This window comes from Heterocephalus glaber, unplaced genomic scaffold, assembly GCF_053883595.1.
Source record: "Heterocephalus glaber isolate CG9 unplaced genomic scaffold, H.glaber_assembly_v1.0 deba00001578, whole genome shotgun sequence".
Classification (NCBI taxonomy): domain Eukaryota; kingdom Metazoa; phylum Chordata; class Mammalia; order Rodentia; family Bathyergidae; genus Heterocephalus; species Heterocephalus glaber.
This window is the reverse complement of record NW_028258359.1, coordinates 490,695-506,015: the sequence shown is the minus strand read 5'-3', so window position 1 is coordinate 506,015 and position 15,321 is coordinate 490,695. Positions and strand designations below refer to the sequence as shown.

General features: G+C 44.6%; 1 protein-coding gene across 3 annotated transcripts in view; it reads right to left on the bottom strand.

The window, feature by feature from the left end:
* Stk24 (serine/threonine kinase 24) overlaps positions 1–15,321 on the bottom strand; it is a 120,897-nt gene that overhangs the window by 64,684 nt on the left and 40,892 nt on the right. For 2 of the 3 annotated variants that reach the window (XM_004858629.4, XM_021239370.2), the window contains exon 2: positions 7,847–8,077. In XM_004858629.4, coding sequence (XP_004858686.1) covers positions 7,847–8,077 — 231 coding nt within the window. Of the gene's footprint in view, positions 1–7,846; positions 8,078–12,173; positions 12,316–15,321 lie in introns of those variants that run through there. The other variant, XM_087193066.1, reaches the window with a different exon arrangement.

The window sequence follows — 15,321 nt, the reverse complement described above, 5'->3', positions numbered from 1 at the left end:
GCTTTGGGTGGAAAATGGTCCAGGAATTCTTTGGATGCTGGAATTGTTCTGTATTTAGTGTAGTGGGGCTTATAAAAATCATAGGTTAAACCACAGTATGTCTTAAAAAGTGAACTTTACTGTGTGCAAACTGTAAAAATTAATTGTGCAACAGGGAAAAATAAACCCATACACAGTGCACAAGACAGTATTGATCTAGTAAGGACACACATGCTAACAGAGAACAGTCTTATAAAATAAAGACCAATGTGGATGGTACCTTCATGTACAAAATCTGAAATACTCAACTCTCCTCCTCCTGTAAGATCCATAAATAGGAAAGAAGGAAAGAAATATGAGAAAATGACCAAGCACTGACTTAACAGAATACAACAGGTCATCTACGGGCTAAAAGGTCAGTCCTGGGCTCAAAGGCTACAGTGGGAAGAGCTCAGCATCAGCACTGAGAGTATCATAGCATGTTTAATTGCCACTTTTTAAAAATCTCAACTACAATCCTAAGGTACACCACAAAAGGCAAAAAAGAAAGCAAGGAGCCAAGAATGGTGGCACATGCTTATAATCCTACCACTCAGGAAGAGAAGGCAGGAAGATTCCAAGTTCAATAGGGTCCATGCAACTTAGCAAGACCCTGTCTCAAAATAAAAAGGGCTGAGAGTATAATTGTAGAGTGCTCCTGGGTCCAATCCCCTCTACCAAAAAAAGGTGTATTGGTCAAGCTTTCTTGTTGCTAGGACAAAATGGCCGATCCCTGCAACTTGAAGGAGAGGTTTATTTTGGCTCATGGTTTCAGAGGGTTAAATCCATGGCTCAGCTGGCTCTAGGCAGGAACACCATGGTGGAGAGATATGGTGGAGCAAAGCCACTCAATTCATAATGGCCAGGAAGCAGAGCAAGGGAACAGTGCCAAAGAAGGGGCCAAGGACTAAATACAGTCCCCAAGGTCACACCTCCATGAGTCAACCAGACATACCCAGAAGTGCGCTTTACTAAGGCTCGAAGTGGCTCCAAGCCTGCTCACAAAGCCTACACTTGGTCTGGCCACAGAAATCAACTGGGTACAATCATGGTCTGAGGTTCTCTGTGTGAAACACCCTTTGGGTTCTCCTGAGTCTGAAATATCAGCTATAGAGTATCACTACTCTTACACCTTTTGCTGAGACAGGAGATGACTGTTTATTCTATAGGGCAGAATTTTCTCAACAGAGGCACCAGTGACAAATGGGCCGGGTGGTCCCTCGTTAGAAGGCTACCCTGTATGTGGCAGAAGCACCAACACCTGAGAAGGCTTCAGGCACTGCCTCCTGATTTCAGTGAAGGAAGTGTGTGGGAGTGGTCGGAGGGCAGAGAGCGCCATGGCACCACATGTGGGTGGTTCTTGGTCTCTCTTTATTTTTTTCACAGGTACAGAAAGTAGGACAGTCAAGAGGGCTTCTCTGGCCTTTTAAGTCTGGTAGACTCCAGTCCGAATAAGCTGCAAATCATCCCTCCTATGTACCAAAACAGTAAGACGGCGTCTTATTTTCTTCACCTCACAGTAAATACTGCTGGACTTTGTCTGTGGAAGAAGGAAAGACATGAAAAAGAAACTGCGTTTTGGTGAGTTTCTGAGACATAAGAAATTATACCTACCAGGCACACATCTCAAAGGCGAATAACCCTCATCATTATTCCTACATGTGCCTAAAACAGAAACTTCAGGTCAGCACAAAAGCATGGTTTCCCAAGAAACAGGAGAAAGATATGAGTGAAGATAAAATCCAGATGTGTCCTAATGAGATATGCTCATTATCGTGTGGCTAATAATTCTCTGAGATATAAAATAGATCATAAAATTATAACACACCACGAACAAGGCAGAAAAGCATATCTTTGTGTGTATATGTGGGTTTCTTCCTGGAGATAAAGCACAGTAAGTCGATTATATTCTATTGTCCAAATTAGGATGTGTCTAAAAGTCAAGGAGACAGCTGTTAACAATTTTGCTGGGACAAGAAGTGTAAGCCAAGACCACAGGTGAATGACAGCCTCGCAGGAGCACCCTTCACAGATGCCGGCCATTTATACCTACTGTGTATCTTTCTCACTTCTTTCCCTAAAGGTAAAAACACTGGTCTTTCATTTTATCAGGAGCTACTATTTTCCTTCTGGGGAAAGAAGGACAAGGGGGGACAAACCAGAAGTCAAAAGAATACAACTTGGAGGAATCAATCTAAGTGAGATTATATACTATACTGTACCAATACCATCATCCTTTACCAGAATGATTTGTACTTCTAAAACACCGAGGGACTTTCCATATTAGTCTTCTGGTAAATCTGAAGGGAAAACCTACCCTGACAATTTTTAGGAACTCGTGAAAATTTACTTGTAAACCAGTATCTGAGACATTTTTCCTCTATAATGATACTGTAACAGAAACTACTCCAGCAAGATTTGAAAAGCACGCTTCTATTGTCCCCTTCCACCCCTATTTAAATCTAGGGCTTTGCACATGCTAGTCAAGCATTCTACCACTGACCTACCTCTAGCCCTCTTTTTTTCTGTTTAATTGGGAACTTATAACTGATTTGCTTTAAACGGAATTGATGTTTAAAAACTAAGTAGCTTATTATATAAAAAACATGATAAACCCATTTTGGTTTTTTAGTACCAGGGCTTGTACTTAGGACCTTGCGCTTGCGAGGCAGATGCCGGAACCACTGAGCTAAATCCCCAGCCCGATAAACCCATTTTTTAAGCATGCCAACAATCTGTTTTTTAGACTTACAAATTTTTGAGTCATCTGGCTCAGATAACTTTCCCTTTGTTAAAAAAAAAAAAAACTTCATCATCTATAAAAACCTACTACATGCCAGGCACAGTGCCTACATGATCTGAAATTTTGTAGTAACCCCATAAAATTACTATTTATGACATATGATCACAAAACACAGTGGATGTTTAAATTTTTTAAAATGTATTACAGTAAAAGACACACTGCCATTAATCCTCCTCCCCTTACGTAGAACACACTTAATTCCACTGTTTTTGTAACTTTCTGAAGCAGTTCTGGATGTCCTCTTTAACAAGTATCTTTAGTTGCACCGTTGTGACTGCCTCACTGGCCTCAATCAACTCAGAACACTGACCTTTTGTAGTCATTTTTCTTTGGAGAAGAGCCAGAAGTCACACAGTGCCAGATCTGGTGAATAAGGTGGATGAGAAACATGGGAATATTTTTACAAGCCTGCCTTTCCACTGGATGGCACTCAGCAGCAGCATTAACTGTATTTTTGATCACACCTTATGAAGACACAAGAGGATATCCAGAATTGTTTTAGAAAAGTGGCAAGAATGATGGGATAAACATGTTCAAGATGAGGGAGACTATTCTGAGGAAGACTGATGCAATGTGTCTTTTACTGTAATTAAAAAAATGAAGACACTCTTTGTGATCAGCCCAGGCACCCGAATTTTATCCCTAAGGAGCTGATGGGCCAAGGGGTGTCCTGACAGTGGCATCCAAGACTCATATTCCAGCTGTGACCATCAAGATTTGACTGGATTCTGACTGAATCTCAAGTCAGAGGTTCTGATAGGCAGTAATCTCCCCAAACAAAACATCAGGAGATGCCGTGCTGAGAAGAACGCTAGACAGAAACATGCCACGAACTGTGGACCACACTGTCCCGTTAGCAACTTAGGTCTCTGCACCCCAGAACATCTACTCTGCTCCTCCTGGCCGACCCATACCCTCCCACATGCATACAGTTTCAGTTGGACCTTGTGGATGCTGTTTTGAGGGAGAAAACTCCAGTGGCTGGAAGATGGAGGCTTCTCATGATTACTTTAGCTGGTTTAATTTCCCCAAAATTAAACACTTAAGCCACAGTGAATTAAGTTTAATGGTATGTGATAATCTTTAAGACAAAGACATTTCTAGACCTTGCATTCATTAATATAAACAAAAATTCTCAGTGTTACATCGTTCCCTCTCGCCTCTAAATTATTACCTTATCTTTGGTTTTTTAATCTTTGGGGAGAAAATATGCTACAAAGCAATTCTGTGATTTGATCATGACTATACAATCAAAATGAACATTCTTCTCCTGGTCCTTGGTAACAGTCACTCTTTTTACACCCTTCCCCTGTTATTTTTAATCTCCTTTTCTAGATTAGATGAATAAAATAAAAACAATTACAAAACCTTTGAATGTTAGCCCAGCAACAAAGAAACCAGCTTCTGGTAATCTCTCCTTTGCCTGATCCTGCTATGTAAAAAGCCCCTTAACACAGGGTGAAATTCTAAGACCTCCTTTCCAATCACCTCTTAAAGACCTAAGAACATTAGCTCTGAATGCTATGTGAGTGCCTTAAAAGGGGAATAAAAACCATGTATACCACAACGTGTTTCCAATTGTGTGTCAGAGATTCGCTTGTCTGAGAGATCAGTTTATTCTGTATCTTGCCTGACAAGACTGTACTAACGGAGACTTGCTGAGCCCACTCCAATGACGGAAGAGCAGTCTCTGGCTCATCACTGTCCTCCAGTGGACAGGGATTACTTGGAATTCTATCATACATGAATGCGCAGAAAGAATTACAGCTCTGGATTCCAATCCTGCCTGCTTGTAACAGCTAATATTGTTTAGTACCAGCAGTTCACACATTTTTAGCCAAATAAGACAGCATCATCTTCTACATGACTTCAGAAATCAAGAGCAACTTTTCACAATGGAAACAATGCTAATCCTAGCTTTCTTGTAGCAGTCACATTTCCTAAAGGACAATTTTCCTGGAAAAGTAATTTTAGACAAAATTACTAAACTTTACATCTGATCAGAAGACAATTACCATCCCGTGAGTTATTCCATTTCTTTTAGAGTTAGTGGATTCTGGAAAAGACTTGGAAGTGTGCACCAAGCCCATTTCCTCTCCAGTTCAGCACAAAAATATGATTACACACCCAGTTTTGTGAGTCAGGTATGGCGATGGGCCACGTCCTGGCCTGTGGACACGGGCAGAAGTAATGCACTCTCTGCCTAGGACTAAGCACATCAGATTTTCTCACAGGAGTTTCCATTTATCCCTCCTACCCATCAATCTAACCCAGCAAGCACAAGAACACAGAGGAGCCTGGGTTCCTGACTAAGCGTATGGAGGGAAAGAGCCCACAGATCAGGGCACCCCATGAGCAGGAGAGAAACTTCTATCATATTTGAGTCATTATAAATTTAAGGAGTTTATTACACCAGCTGGCATCATGGTAACTAAATAAAACACACTGGGAAATCCTAGATCAAGATTTGGTTGGGCCGGGGATTTAGCTCAGTGGTTTCGCCGGCTGCCTAGCAAGCGCAAGGACCCGAGTTTGATCCCCGGTACCAAAAAAAAAAAAAAAGATTTGGTTGATTTGGAACCTAATGTTCCAGACTTAGTGACTCAGGCCAGAACAAGACACATGGCTGGGATCTCTAGATGCACAGAGTCAGGGACACACCTGCTTGGCCCCCAGACAGCCAACTACTCCAGCATGCAGGGACATTCTGCCGCCAGGGTCAAGGCTGGAGAGGCACTTTGAACCTTAGTCTCCACAGGTAGCTGGTATACATCATCAAAAGGGAGTGAGGATCTTCCACACAACAGAACAAAGCACAAGACATCCAACTCGGAATGTGCTCTACCACCACTGCTTAAGGCACCTTCTGAGGACACTGAACAATACCAGGGGCAGAGTCCAAGCGGAATCTCTTCAGCAGCTAGTTCTTCGTAGAAATTTAACATCAAGCACCCTGGCCTTCCCCTAGGGAAGGTGCACACGTTCTCTTGGATCAAGAGAATGATAAAATGTATCTTGGTGCACAAGTTCTCTTGGATCAAAACAATGATAAAATGAATGGTGCTCTCCCTTTGCCCAGTCAGGATCCAGCCCAGATGCACCATCACAGCAACATATATCTTTTTTTTTTTTTTTTTTTTTTTAGCAACATATATCTTGCTGTCATCCTTTCTCCAGCTTCTTTGGTCCTGGTTTTCTTGGTGACCTAACTGGATACTTTTCACTGCAAATTACCTTCATTACAAGGTAATCTAATAGGTGAGGTATGAATAAATTTAATTAAGGAAGGAAATTAACAATCCTTAAAAAGCTACCAAATGCATGTAATTTCACACACTTAATTCCTATTTAATTTTTGCAAAAGGTTTCATTTTTGTTTTGCAGTGCTGGATGAAATGCAACACCCTGCATATTTGAAGCAATCACTCTATCACTGAGCCACACTCCCAATCCTCTGACAATTAGAAAATATAGTAATTTTCTGTTTTACAAATAAGGAAACAAGGAACTTTAATGGAATTATTCATGCAACTCACATGAGTAAATGATGGAAAGACTCAAGTCCAATGATATTTGACTCCAAAATTTACTCTTTCCATTTCAAAATGCTACACTTGACCTATGGCATACTGCCATCTTTTTCACAACGAAAAAAGAGGACTACCAGTCAATTTTGACTTGCTTTAAATATTCATTTTGGTATAACAAAGGCTCTCAAAATTTCTAACCTTTGACTTGTACTTTATCATCATAGTCCCACAAAACTAAAACCTACACTATCTCTTTTCACATAGAAGTAGGTTTATTTAGCAGATAACTCAGGAATTTAACACATTCATGACAGGGCTGTAATTCATCCGCCTCAGTGCCAGGTGGCTCTAAACCACCTGTGGTACATGCATGACTGTCCCACTGGGCAACACAATACAGGCCCTTCAGGTGATACAAGTCACCCTCTGGGACAATCACGCATGTACCCCGGTGGTTCAGACCAGTGGGAACGTGTTAAAAGATACTACGGGGAAAAAAAAAAAAAAAGATACTACGTTTGTAAGCTCAGTGAAATGGACATGTCTAGAAAGCTGGAGGACAGTCATGGACTTTCTTAATGGTAGAACAGGAGGACCCCAAAATATCAAAAATGGAGAAATGATTCCACACAGGATCAGAAAAACATTTTAGTATTTTTTCCCAGGTAAAGAACTGGGTAAAAGCCAAGGAGACTCTGTAATGTTATATTATTAAAACTTCCACTTTAGGCCAGGGATTTAGCTCAGTGGTTCTGCCACCTGCCTCGGAAGTGCAAGGTCCCAAGTTCAATCCCTGGTACAAAAAAAAAACCTTCCACTTTATTTATTTATTTGCCTAGCATTCTTAAAAGTGCAGCTAAATAATTACTACTATTATTGATTCTAGCAAGAGTTTTAAAAATAGTATTAATGAGCCAGGGATGTAGCTCAGCAGTGCAGCGCCTAACTGGCAAGTGTGAGGCCCTGAATTTGATTTCCCAGTACCAAAAATTAAAAAATTTTTAAATAAAAATAGTACTAAATTGGGCCAGGGACTTAGCTCAGTGGTTCTGCTGCCTGCCTCGCAAGTGTAAGGTCCCAAGTTCGATCCCCAGTATCAAAAAAAAAAAGTATTAAATTAAACCTCTGGTGACTGAAAATATCAAGAGATTCTCTTAGGTTAGCATGAGTTTTTATCTACTCACATGCCATCTTAAAATTAGATGATTAATGGTTATTATTACAGTAACTTAATAAGGTATAGTTTTGATGCCAAAATCCCACTAAAAAATACTTTCTTGTTTGAAAGAGAATGACATCAAATACTTTTATCAAAAACTTCTATAGGTGACATTTAAGATGATAAAACTATCAAAGCCAGGCTCTTCTGATCACAAAGGTCAGAACACCTCTGCTTCCTCTGAAAACCTGCTGTGCTGCTGAAGTCCTTCACATCCCCGCTGTCTGCTTAGCTGAGTGCTGCATGATGGAAAGTGGCGTTATTTTTAAGCCTTACCTTCAGATAGGATCCATAATATTTGGTTACGTATGGACTGTCACACTGACTCAGCACTGTGATTTCTTGTTGAATGTCCTCTATCTCATCTTCAGCTTCTTCCAGATCAATGATTTTTATGGCAACCACTTTCTGAGTCCGATTGTCAATGCCTTTGAACACCTCACCAAAAGAGCCCTTTCCAATCTTCTCTAGTTTTGTAAAAAGCTCCTCTGGGTCTGCTTTCAGGTTCTGTAGGAGAGAAGGGAAGAAGGAGAACTTCAATACTCCACAGTGCTGTGACTGTTTCTTTGTTTTATTTTTCACACTGGGGCCCACAGTCCTTAGAGGACTGGTCTGTCTTTGTGTCCAGGGGCAGGCTGCTCATGACCGCAGTTCTTCGGGGTCAGGACCTAAGAGCCCCAGGTCTCATCGGACTATTAAATGCACCAAGTGCGGGCCCGGGATTTAGCTCAGTGGCTTTGCCGCCTGCTATGCAAGTGTAAGGACCCGAGTTCGATCCCCAGTACCAAAAAAAAAAAAAAGGGTAGTAAATGCACCAAGTGTGTAAGAACAATCTCCCAGTTAACGCAGAAAAAATGGCAAAGACTCCAACTTTTATATAATGAAAGTGAATGAAAATCTTTTTATATGGATTTACTGAAAAATCTGTTGGGCTGGGGATGTACTCAGTGGGAGCTCTTGCCTGGCATGCATGAGGCCCTGGCTTTAATCTCCACCATGCCAAAGAAAAACCAGGGCAGTGGGAGAGGAAGGAAAGGGAAAGTTAAAAGAAAAAATTCACTTTTTTTTCCTTCAGATATGCAATAAATATAAGTTTAATAGTATATATCAACAGGGGAAAAGAAATAAGCAGCAGCCAATATTTGATTTTCATCCTTACCACTTTTTCTAGGGTCCCTCTAACTTGATGTAAACTTACAATTTTCAAGGAAATTCTTATTCCACTCCCATTTTATCATAAATACATTGAACAATTTTTCTGTTTGTATGATACAACAGGAAAGACTGCTACATTTGAATGGAAAAGACACTCCATTTGTGATCAATGTCACATAAAATCACATTCCCATCAGAAAGCACAAACATCAACATTACAAAACTAAAAATACACAGGAGACCAATACCATTCAATAAAATGCAAGCTACTTCAGTGTCCCCCAAAAAGGACCAATACTTCAAAAAGCCATAAAGAAAACCCCTGTCCATTTCCAAGTAACCCAAGTAGGAGAAACAGCAAGACACTATGCGAGCTATTTTACCCCTCCCCTGGCCCCTCACTACTTAAAAAACTGCCTGCTCTCCACAGAGACTGAAAATGGGCCTCATTTCTTCTTGGGGTAGAACAAATTCACTGACACCCTTGTGCAATATCCCGTTTCTCAGGAACCCTGGCTCTATACCTAGTTCTGCTTCCAAAGCCTCTTCATGTAGTTCTGGGTAAGACTTGGGATCTGTTCCATTAAGACGGGCCATAGGAACTAGGAGTTTCATCTTGCTGGTTTCAGCGTGGGTCCTTGGACCCCACAGGAACTCATAGCGAGCAGGATCACTGTTAGGAATCTGCCGGTACATCAGGTACTCTTCCTGTACTAAATCCTCAGTGATGAATTTCCAGGCTTCCTCAAAATGAATATGTTCAGACTGAGCTAATATGTCCCATCTTTCCCTTTTTGGGTTAGGTCCTCCTCACTGATACGGTTGCCCTCTATGAAAATTAGACAGGACGAATACAATGATGTCGAATTTGAGAATAACTTTTTCATCATCGCCATCTAGTATTGGGACTAGCTCATATGTATTGCTAGAGTAATTCACTTTCCTGATTTTAATGCCAAAGCCCAGATACATGGACTCACAGAGTTCTCAAAAGTTCAGAGGGAAGTTGTTACAGTAATCAGGGGGCAGAACATGGAGCATTTCTTTCATGGTGACCTGCTCCTTCTTTTGATACTTGTGGAGCAGAAATGACACCAACTTACATAACTTGGCATTTAGGAGCACATTTTGCACGATGTGAGAGAAGTGTGCGTCCTGTGAGGAGCTTGAACCCTCACAGGGTTGACTCCTTTGACTGGAAGCCATGAGGACAGCAAGAACTTGTTGAGGATCAGATGCTTTCAAATCTCCAGTGCTGGAAAATTGAGCGATGAGCAACAGCAATTCAGCTGCTCCAGGAATCCAAACCCAGATTTTGAAAAATCACAACTGAGAATTCTCCACTGCACAGTGCAAGGCTAGAACAGAGGCAGGAATGGGTTATCTTCAGTCTCAACCTGGAATGTGGCCTTCTCTCTCACCCTCAAAACTCACTCTTATCTAAATAAAATTTCCACTTTTCTCCATACCATTTCCCAAATTTCCTAAATTTAGATGAGTATTTACAAAACCATAGGTTAACTAGCTAACAGGGTAGGAAAATGTACCCTACTTCTAACAGACTGTTTTCAAGTCTAATAAGTACAGTTCTATGCATTTTCATGTACACCTACAGCTTTCACATAAACAACCTCACCTAGAGAATAAACAGTCTGTTTTCTTTCATCATGTAGATGTCATACCTCAAAATGACTTCTAAAAGCTCTTCACCGCCAACCTGCAGGCTACAAATTGCAAGTGTTCCCCATGTCCAAGCAGTGAGGGTGCCTGGATCCAGGTATCCATCCCAACAGCCACCCACGCAGAAATGTGTGGTCCCCAGGGGCACCTGGGACTACTGGCCGGGGGGTGGGGGTGGAGGGTGGCTGACATTTAGAGAGCAGAGCCAGGGACACTTCGGATCTCAGAATAAGTACCTCCCCAGCCTCAAATGCCAGTGGCATCCCAGCAACAACACCAGCCTGGAACCCCACAGGGCATGAAAGGACCCCAGATCACCAAATCCTACAGACACATCTACCCTCAGAACCCCTGCACACAGGAGAGGATGTTGGGCCAACCTCAGAGTCTGTTAATGCAACAAAGACAGTGAAGTGTCACAAGAAAGGAAAAAGAGGGGAAAGGACAAGGACTGAAAAGGAGGTAAAGAGGAGAAGGAGGTATCCACACATGGTGACATGCAAAGGACGTGGCACTGTCCGTGGCACTGAGTGGGCTTCAGGGCATGCCAGGTGCCCACCTCGCACTTGCTTCCCAGGGCAATGTCCACTGAGTTCCCAGCAGCTACTTCCTAGGGTCCCGCTGAACACCAGGCAGCCCGTTTCCAGCTTGAGAAACAGGTGCTACAGCAGGTCCCCTGCAGAAGCTCTGTATGTCAGTAATGCAGAAGCCAACAGTCACCAGCGACCTCCTTCCAAAGGGCTCCACGAGACTGCACCGGAGCAAAAGAAAAGCTCACGAACCCTCTGGCCACCCTAGCAAACACGAACAAAGTGAGGTCCATATGCTAGATATCATATATGTGGTGTGAAATGTGTCCCGAACTTACCATGCAAAGGGGCATACAGGATAGAGACCATGTCACTCGGAGCTCTGCGCACCTCAGAAAGGAGCAGCCTAAGTGACCCAGAGCCTAACTCCCAGGATCACACAGACTACAGCTTTAGCCACAACCTGCTCAGCTAATAAACAGCTACACACACCACCACTGTGTTGAAAATCTAACTCCATTCACTTTCACTTCTACTTAAGGCACTGCGCTCCACATTTCAACTGGGGGATTGACAGAGATGGCCTTGAACTGTTTTTTCTTTTTTCTTTTTTTTTTTTAATTGAACTGTTTTTTCTGGGCAGTGGCCAACTCTTTTAGGTCATGGAACCAGGTCTCCAATGTCTTTTAGACACGAAACATGCTCATAAAGCCTGAACATATATTCCAGGCTTTAAAACTAGTCCAAAACCCACATCTGCCAAGAAAGTCTATGACCAGCATTTGCAGTCCAATTTCCTCAGGGGGACAGTTTGGAAGGCTAGGAGGCAGCCCCAAAATATGCTCTTACAATTATCTTTTGGGGCCGGGGATTTAGCTCAGTGGTTTTGCCGCCTGCTGCGCAAGCGCAAGGACCCGAGTTCGATCCCAGGTACCAAAAAAAAAAAATTAACAATTATCTTTAAATATGCCAAGGACTCTGGGTAAGCACGCCCTGCAAGGTCACGTGTGACAATGTCCCCAAAGAACGTCAGAGAGCCCAGGCAGGCACCTTGCACCCTGCTCACCCCTTCACCCTGCATCCCCAGCCCTCCTGCACAACATAAGCTGCTATAAGTAAAGGATTTTGGGGACGGGGGTTCATTTCCTTTTCTGAACTTAATGAGACATAAAAGTGAGTTTGCAGCTGTGCATTTTCAGCAGCTATACACACTTCCGTCTCCCCATCCGTTCCCTTACCTCCTTCCCTCCAGAATGAGGCGGGGTGGCCCTCCTCTTCTTCCAGGCCAATCCTAAGAGCTGGGCTCTGGAATCCATCCTCCTCTTCTCCTGGGTATGGTTCATCAGAAATCCTCTTCCCTGCTCCCTCTTCCATCTAACCCCTCCTGGTGCTCTGCCCTGGGCAGCAAGCTCAGGTTTCACCCACTCCCTCCTCCTCCCTCCTCCTCCTCCTCCTGCACTCCTTCCTCTGAGGTCCCCAACAGTCACCTCCACCTGCCCATCCTCCCCCTCCACTCCTCCCTCCGCCTGCCGACACTGGTCACCAGCCATGCGAGATGCAGCATCCTTCGTGAGAGCCTCATCACCCTGGCCCTCCTCCTTGTAACTTTCCAGTCCCTTGGTATCTACAACAGTCCTGCTCTCGGCTCTTCTCCCAGCTTCCTAGCTCCAGAAGAATCTTCACACACAAGACTCTACTGAGGGTGGTCCCGAACCCAAGACATCCCCTGTTCCAAGCTAGACATCCTGTTCTTTCTCCATCCTTCTCCCTGAATGGCTGGCAGTTCCAGGCGTGGATAAGAGAGCACTGGTTCTCCAAACCTGACTCATCAGAATCACCTGGGTCATGTACAGTGAGTGGGGAAGAGGGCATGCACAGTTCACATTTTAAGAACACTCCAACTGATTCTAAGCAAAAGCCATCTTTAGGATCACTGCTTTCCATTTTTCCATAAATGAATGTTCACAATGAAGCCCAGTCATCATCTGCACAGGACCATCTTTTTTTAATAGGACATCCCAAGCTCAATGTGAACTAAAAACATTTGTCACTTCCCCTGCCTAAATGGACCATCCTCCCATGTTCCTCTTGTTTCACACTGTCCCTTTTGCTGGATAGTAAACTGGGGGGAGTCTGGGGACCATGTGTTTTATCTCTGCACCCATATGCCTGGACACCCAGAGTGGCATGGAACTGATGGTCAATAAACGTCCTTGAGTGATAGGCAAACCCCACACTTAAGAGTCACAAACAGGGTCCTGGTGAGACATCGAAAAGAATATCCTAACTCAGAGGACATTCCAAAGGAGGCTGAGGACCATACCTCTTGCTGACAAGGGTAATGAGGGGTGGTAAGCCTGGTGTCCTAAGCCAGAAAAGAAGTGCCCACCACTTTAATTCCCAGGGGCAGATTCTCAAATCTCAGCAGCACTGGAATCACTCGGAAGGCTCAGTAGGCCATGGGCTGCCTGCCCCACCCCTTGGTGTGGGGTCCAAGAATCAGACCACCCCCACGTGACAGCACCACATCCCTGGACCAGCGCTCAGAACCAGGGAGGAGCACCACAGCGTGGCCAAGGTGACTGCGCCGAACAGGCCATTTACCCAGACCTTACAATGCTGAAGAGGTCAGCATGGTACAAAAGTGACTGAATCCCTCCTCTCCATGTCCACACCCTGTGAATGTGACTTTGGTACTCCTCCCGGCCAGTGGTGAGGGACCCAGCAGCAGCCATTTCCTGGACTCGGCTGAGGTCCCACCATGTGCTTGAGGTCATCCTAGGCCATCAGCAGACTGCAGTGAGCCCGGAGGACACACAGAACTGCCCAGCAACCCACAGGCTCGTGAGAAATAAGAAACTGCCACTCAACAAGACAGCTTATATAAACACTGATGCTGGAAGCTGGGTGCTGCCCCAGCGGCCTGAGCTGGCTGCTGCAGGACCACAAGGGACCATTTCCCACACATGTCCTGCTCTTCCCCTCTCTAAATAGAAACATCTGTCACAGACCCTCTTCCTGCCCAGCCACTGGCGGCTGAGACTATGGCTTTTCAGTTCACAGCTCCCTGAATGGAGAGAAGTCACAGCCAGGGAGTTGGCTGCACCACCCATACCCAGCCCTGTGCTGGCAGGAGGAACAGACTTCGCATGTGTGAGGGACTCGCAGGGCCGGAGGCAAGCGGGCCGACTGTTACCACAACTCATCCCGTGTCCGTGTCCCCATCCAACTCTGCTGCCCCCAGCAAACAGAGCCTGTTTTCCCACCCAGGAACCTGGCTTGGCCTTGTTTCCTGCGACATTGCACCGCTGCCAGGGTTAAGCCTGAAGAGGCCCTGCTTTCACTTAAACCCTCTTAAAGCACCTCCATCCTCAGAGAGACACGTTCCGACCCACGAGAGGCCCTGCTGTCCCTGCCAAGACCAGGCTCCGTCACTCTCCAGTGGACCACAGCCACATGAACGGGCCCCAGAGGCCAGCATCCCAAGGTGATGCAGACTAAATCACTGTTGTTTCTGGTTACCATGTTTTGGGGTGATCTGTGACCCAACAAAATGTAAGAGTATGCAAAAGACAAGGCTACAGAAAAAAAAAAAAAGTGCCCACTCATTGGAGACAGGGGCAAGGAATGTGAGGGCGCCGGCAGATGTTCTCTACTCTGGCAAGGAGGGCTGGATTATAATAAACTGCCTGGCCTAACATGGCAAAGAAACAGCTGTCTCTACTCTTTTACTGTCTTCCCAAAAACCCTTTCCAGGAGCTGGCCAGGTACCTGTATACAGCGACCTGTGTATCATCTCATATCCGCCCAAGTGTCCAGCTGTAAAATGGGCTGAAAACTGCCTTGGCAAGAAGGGAGACATCTGCTAAGACTGTGACTCCCATGCACCCATGGCTCTGCATGCAGGCAATTCTTGCATAAGCTCATTACCATACAGTGTCACCAAGGCCAGAAGAAAACACCCAGAATGACCTACTTCAAATGCTGCCAGGGTTTGTGCTGAGGAGAGAAGATCTCCTTGGCAGGAAAGATGCCACTATGCCAAGCGTCCTGAGAATTTTCCTGGTAGCAAGGTTTGTGCTGGATGAGACTAGGAAGGCCTGTGCCATCCCACCCCATCTCCTTGCCTTGAGGCCTCAGGGAAGCAGCGCTCAGCCTTCTTCAGGGAATACACACACATACAAAACCCCTCCCAAATCCACCTCTCCAGCAACAAGACTGGGGAGGCTGGGACAAGGAGGAAAGGATGAGGCTCCGTGTTGCTGCACATGGCCCCATGGCTCACTCGGGGTGCTGAGGATGCACGAATGGAGGGAGAGCACTCGGTGTTGAGCACAAACATGAGGAAGAGTGGGGGTCCCGAGGATAAGCTTACTGAGCCTATTT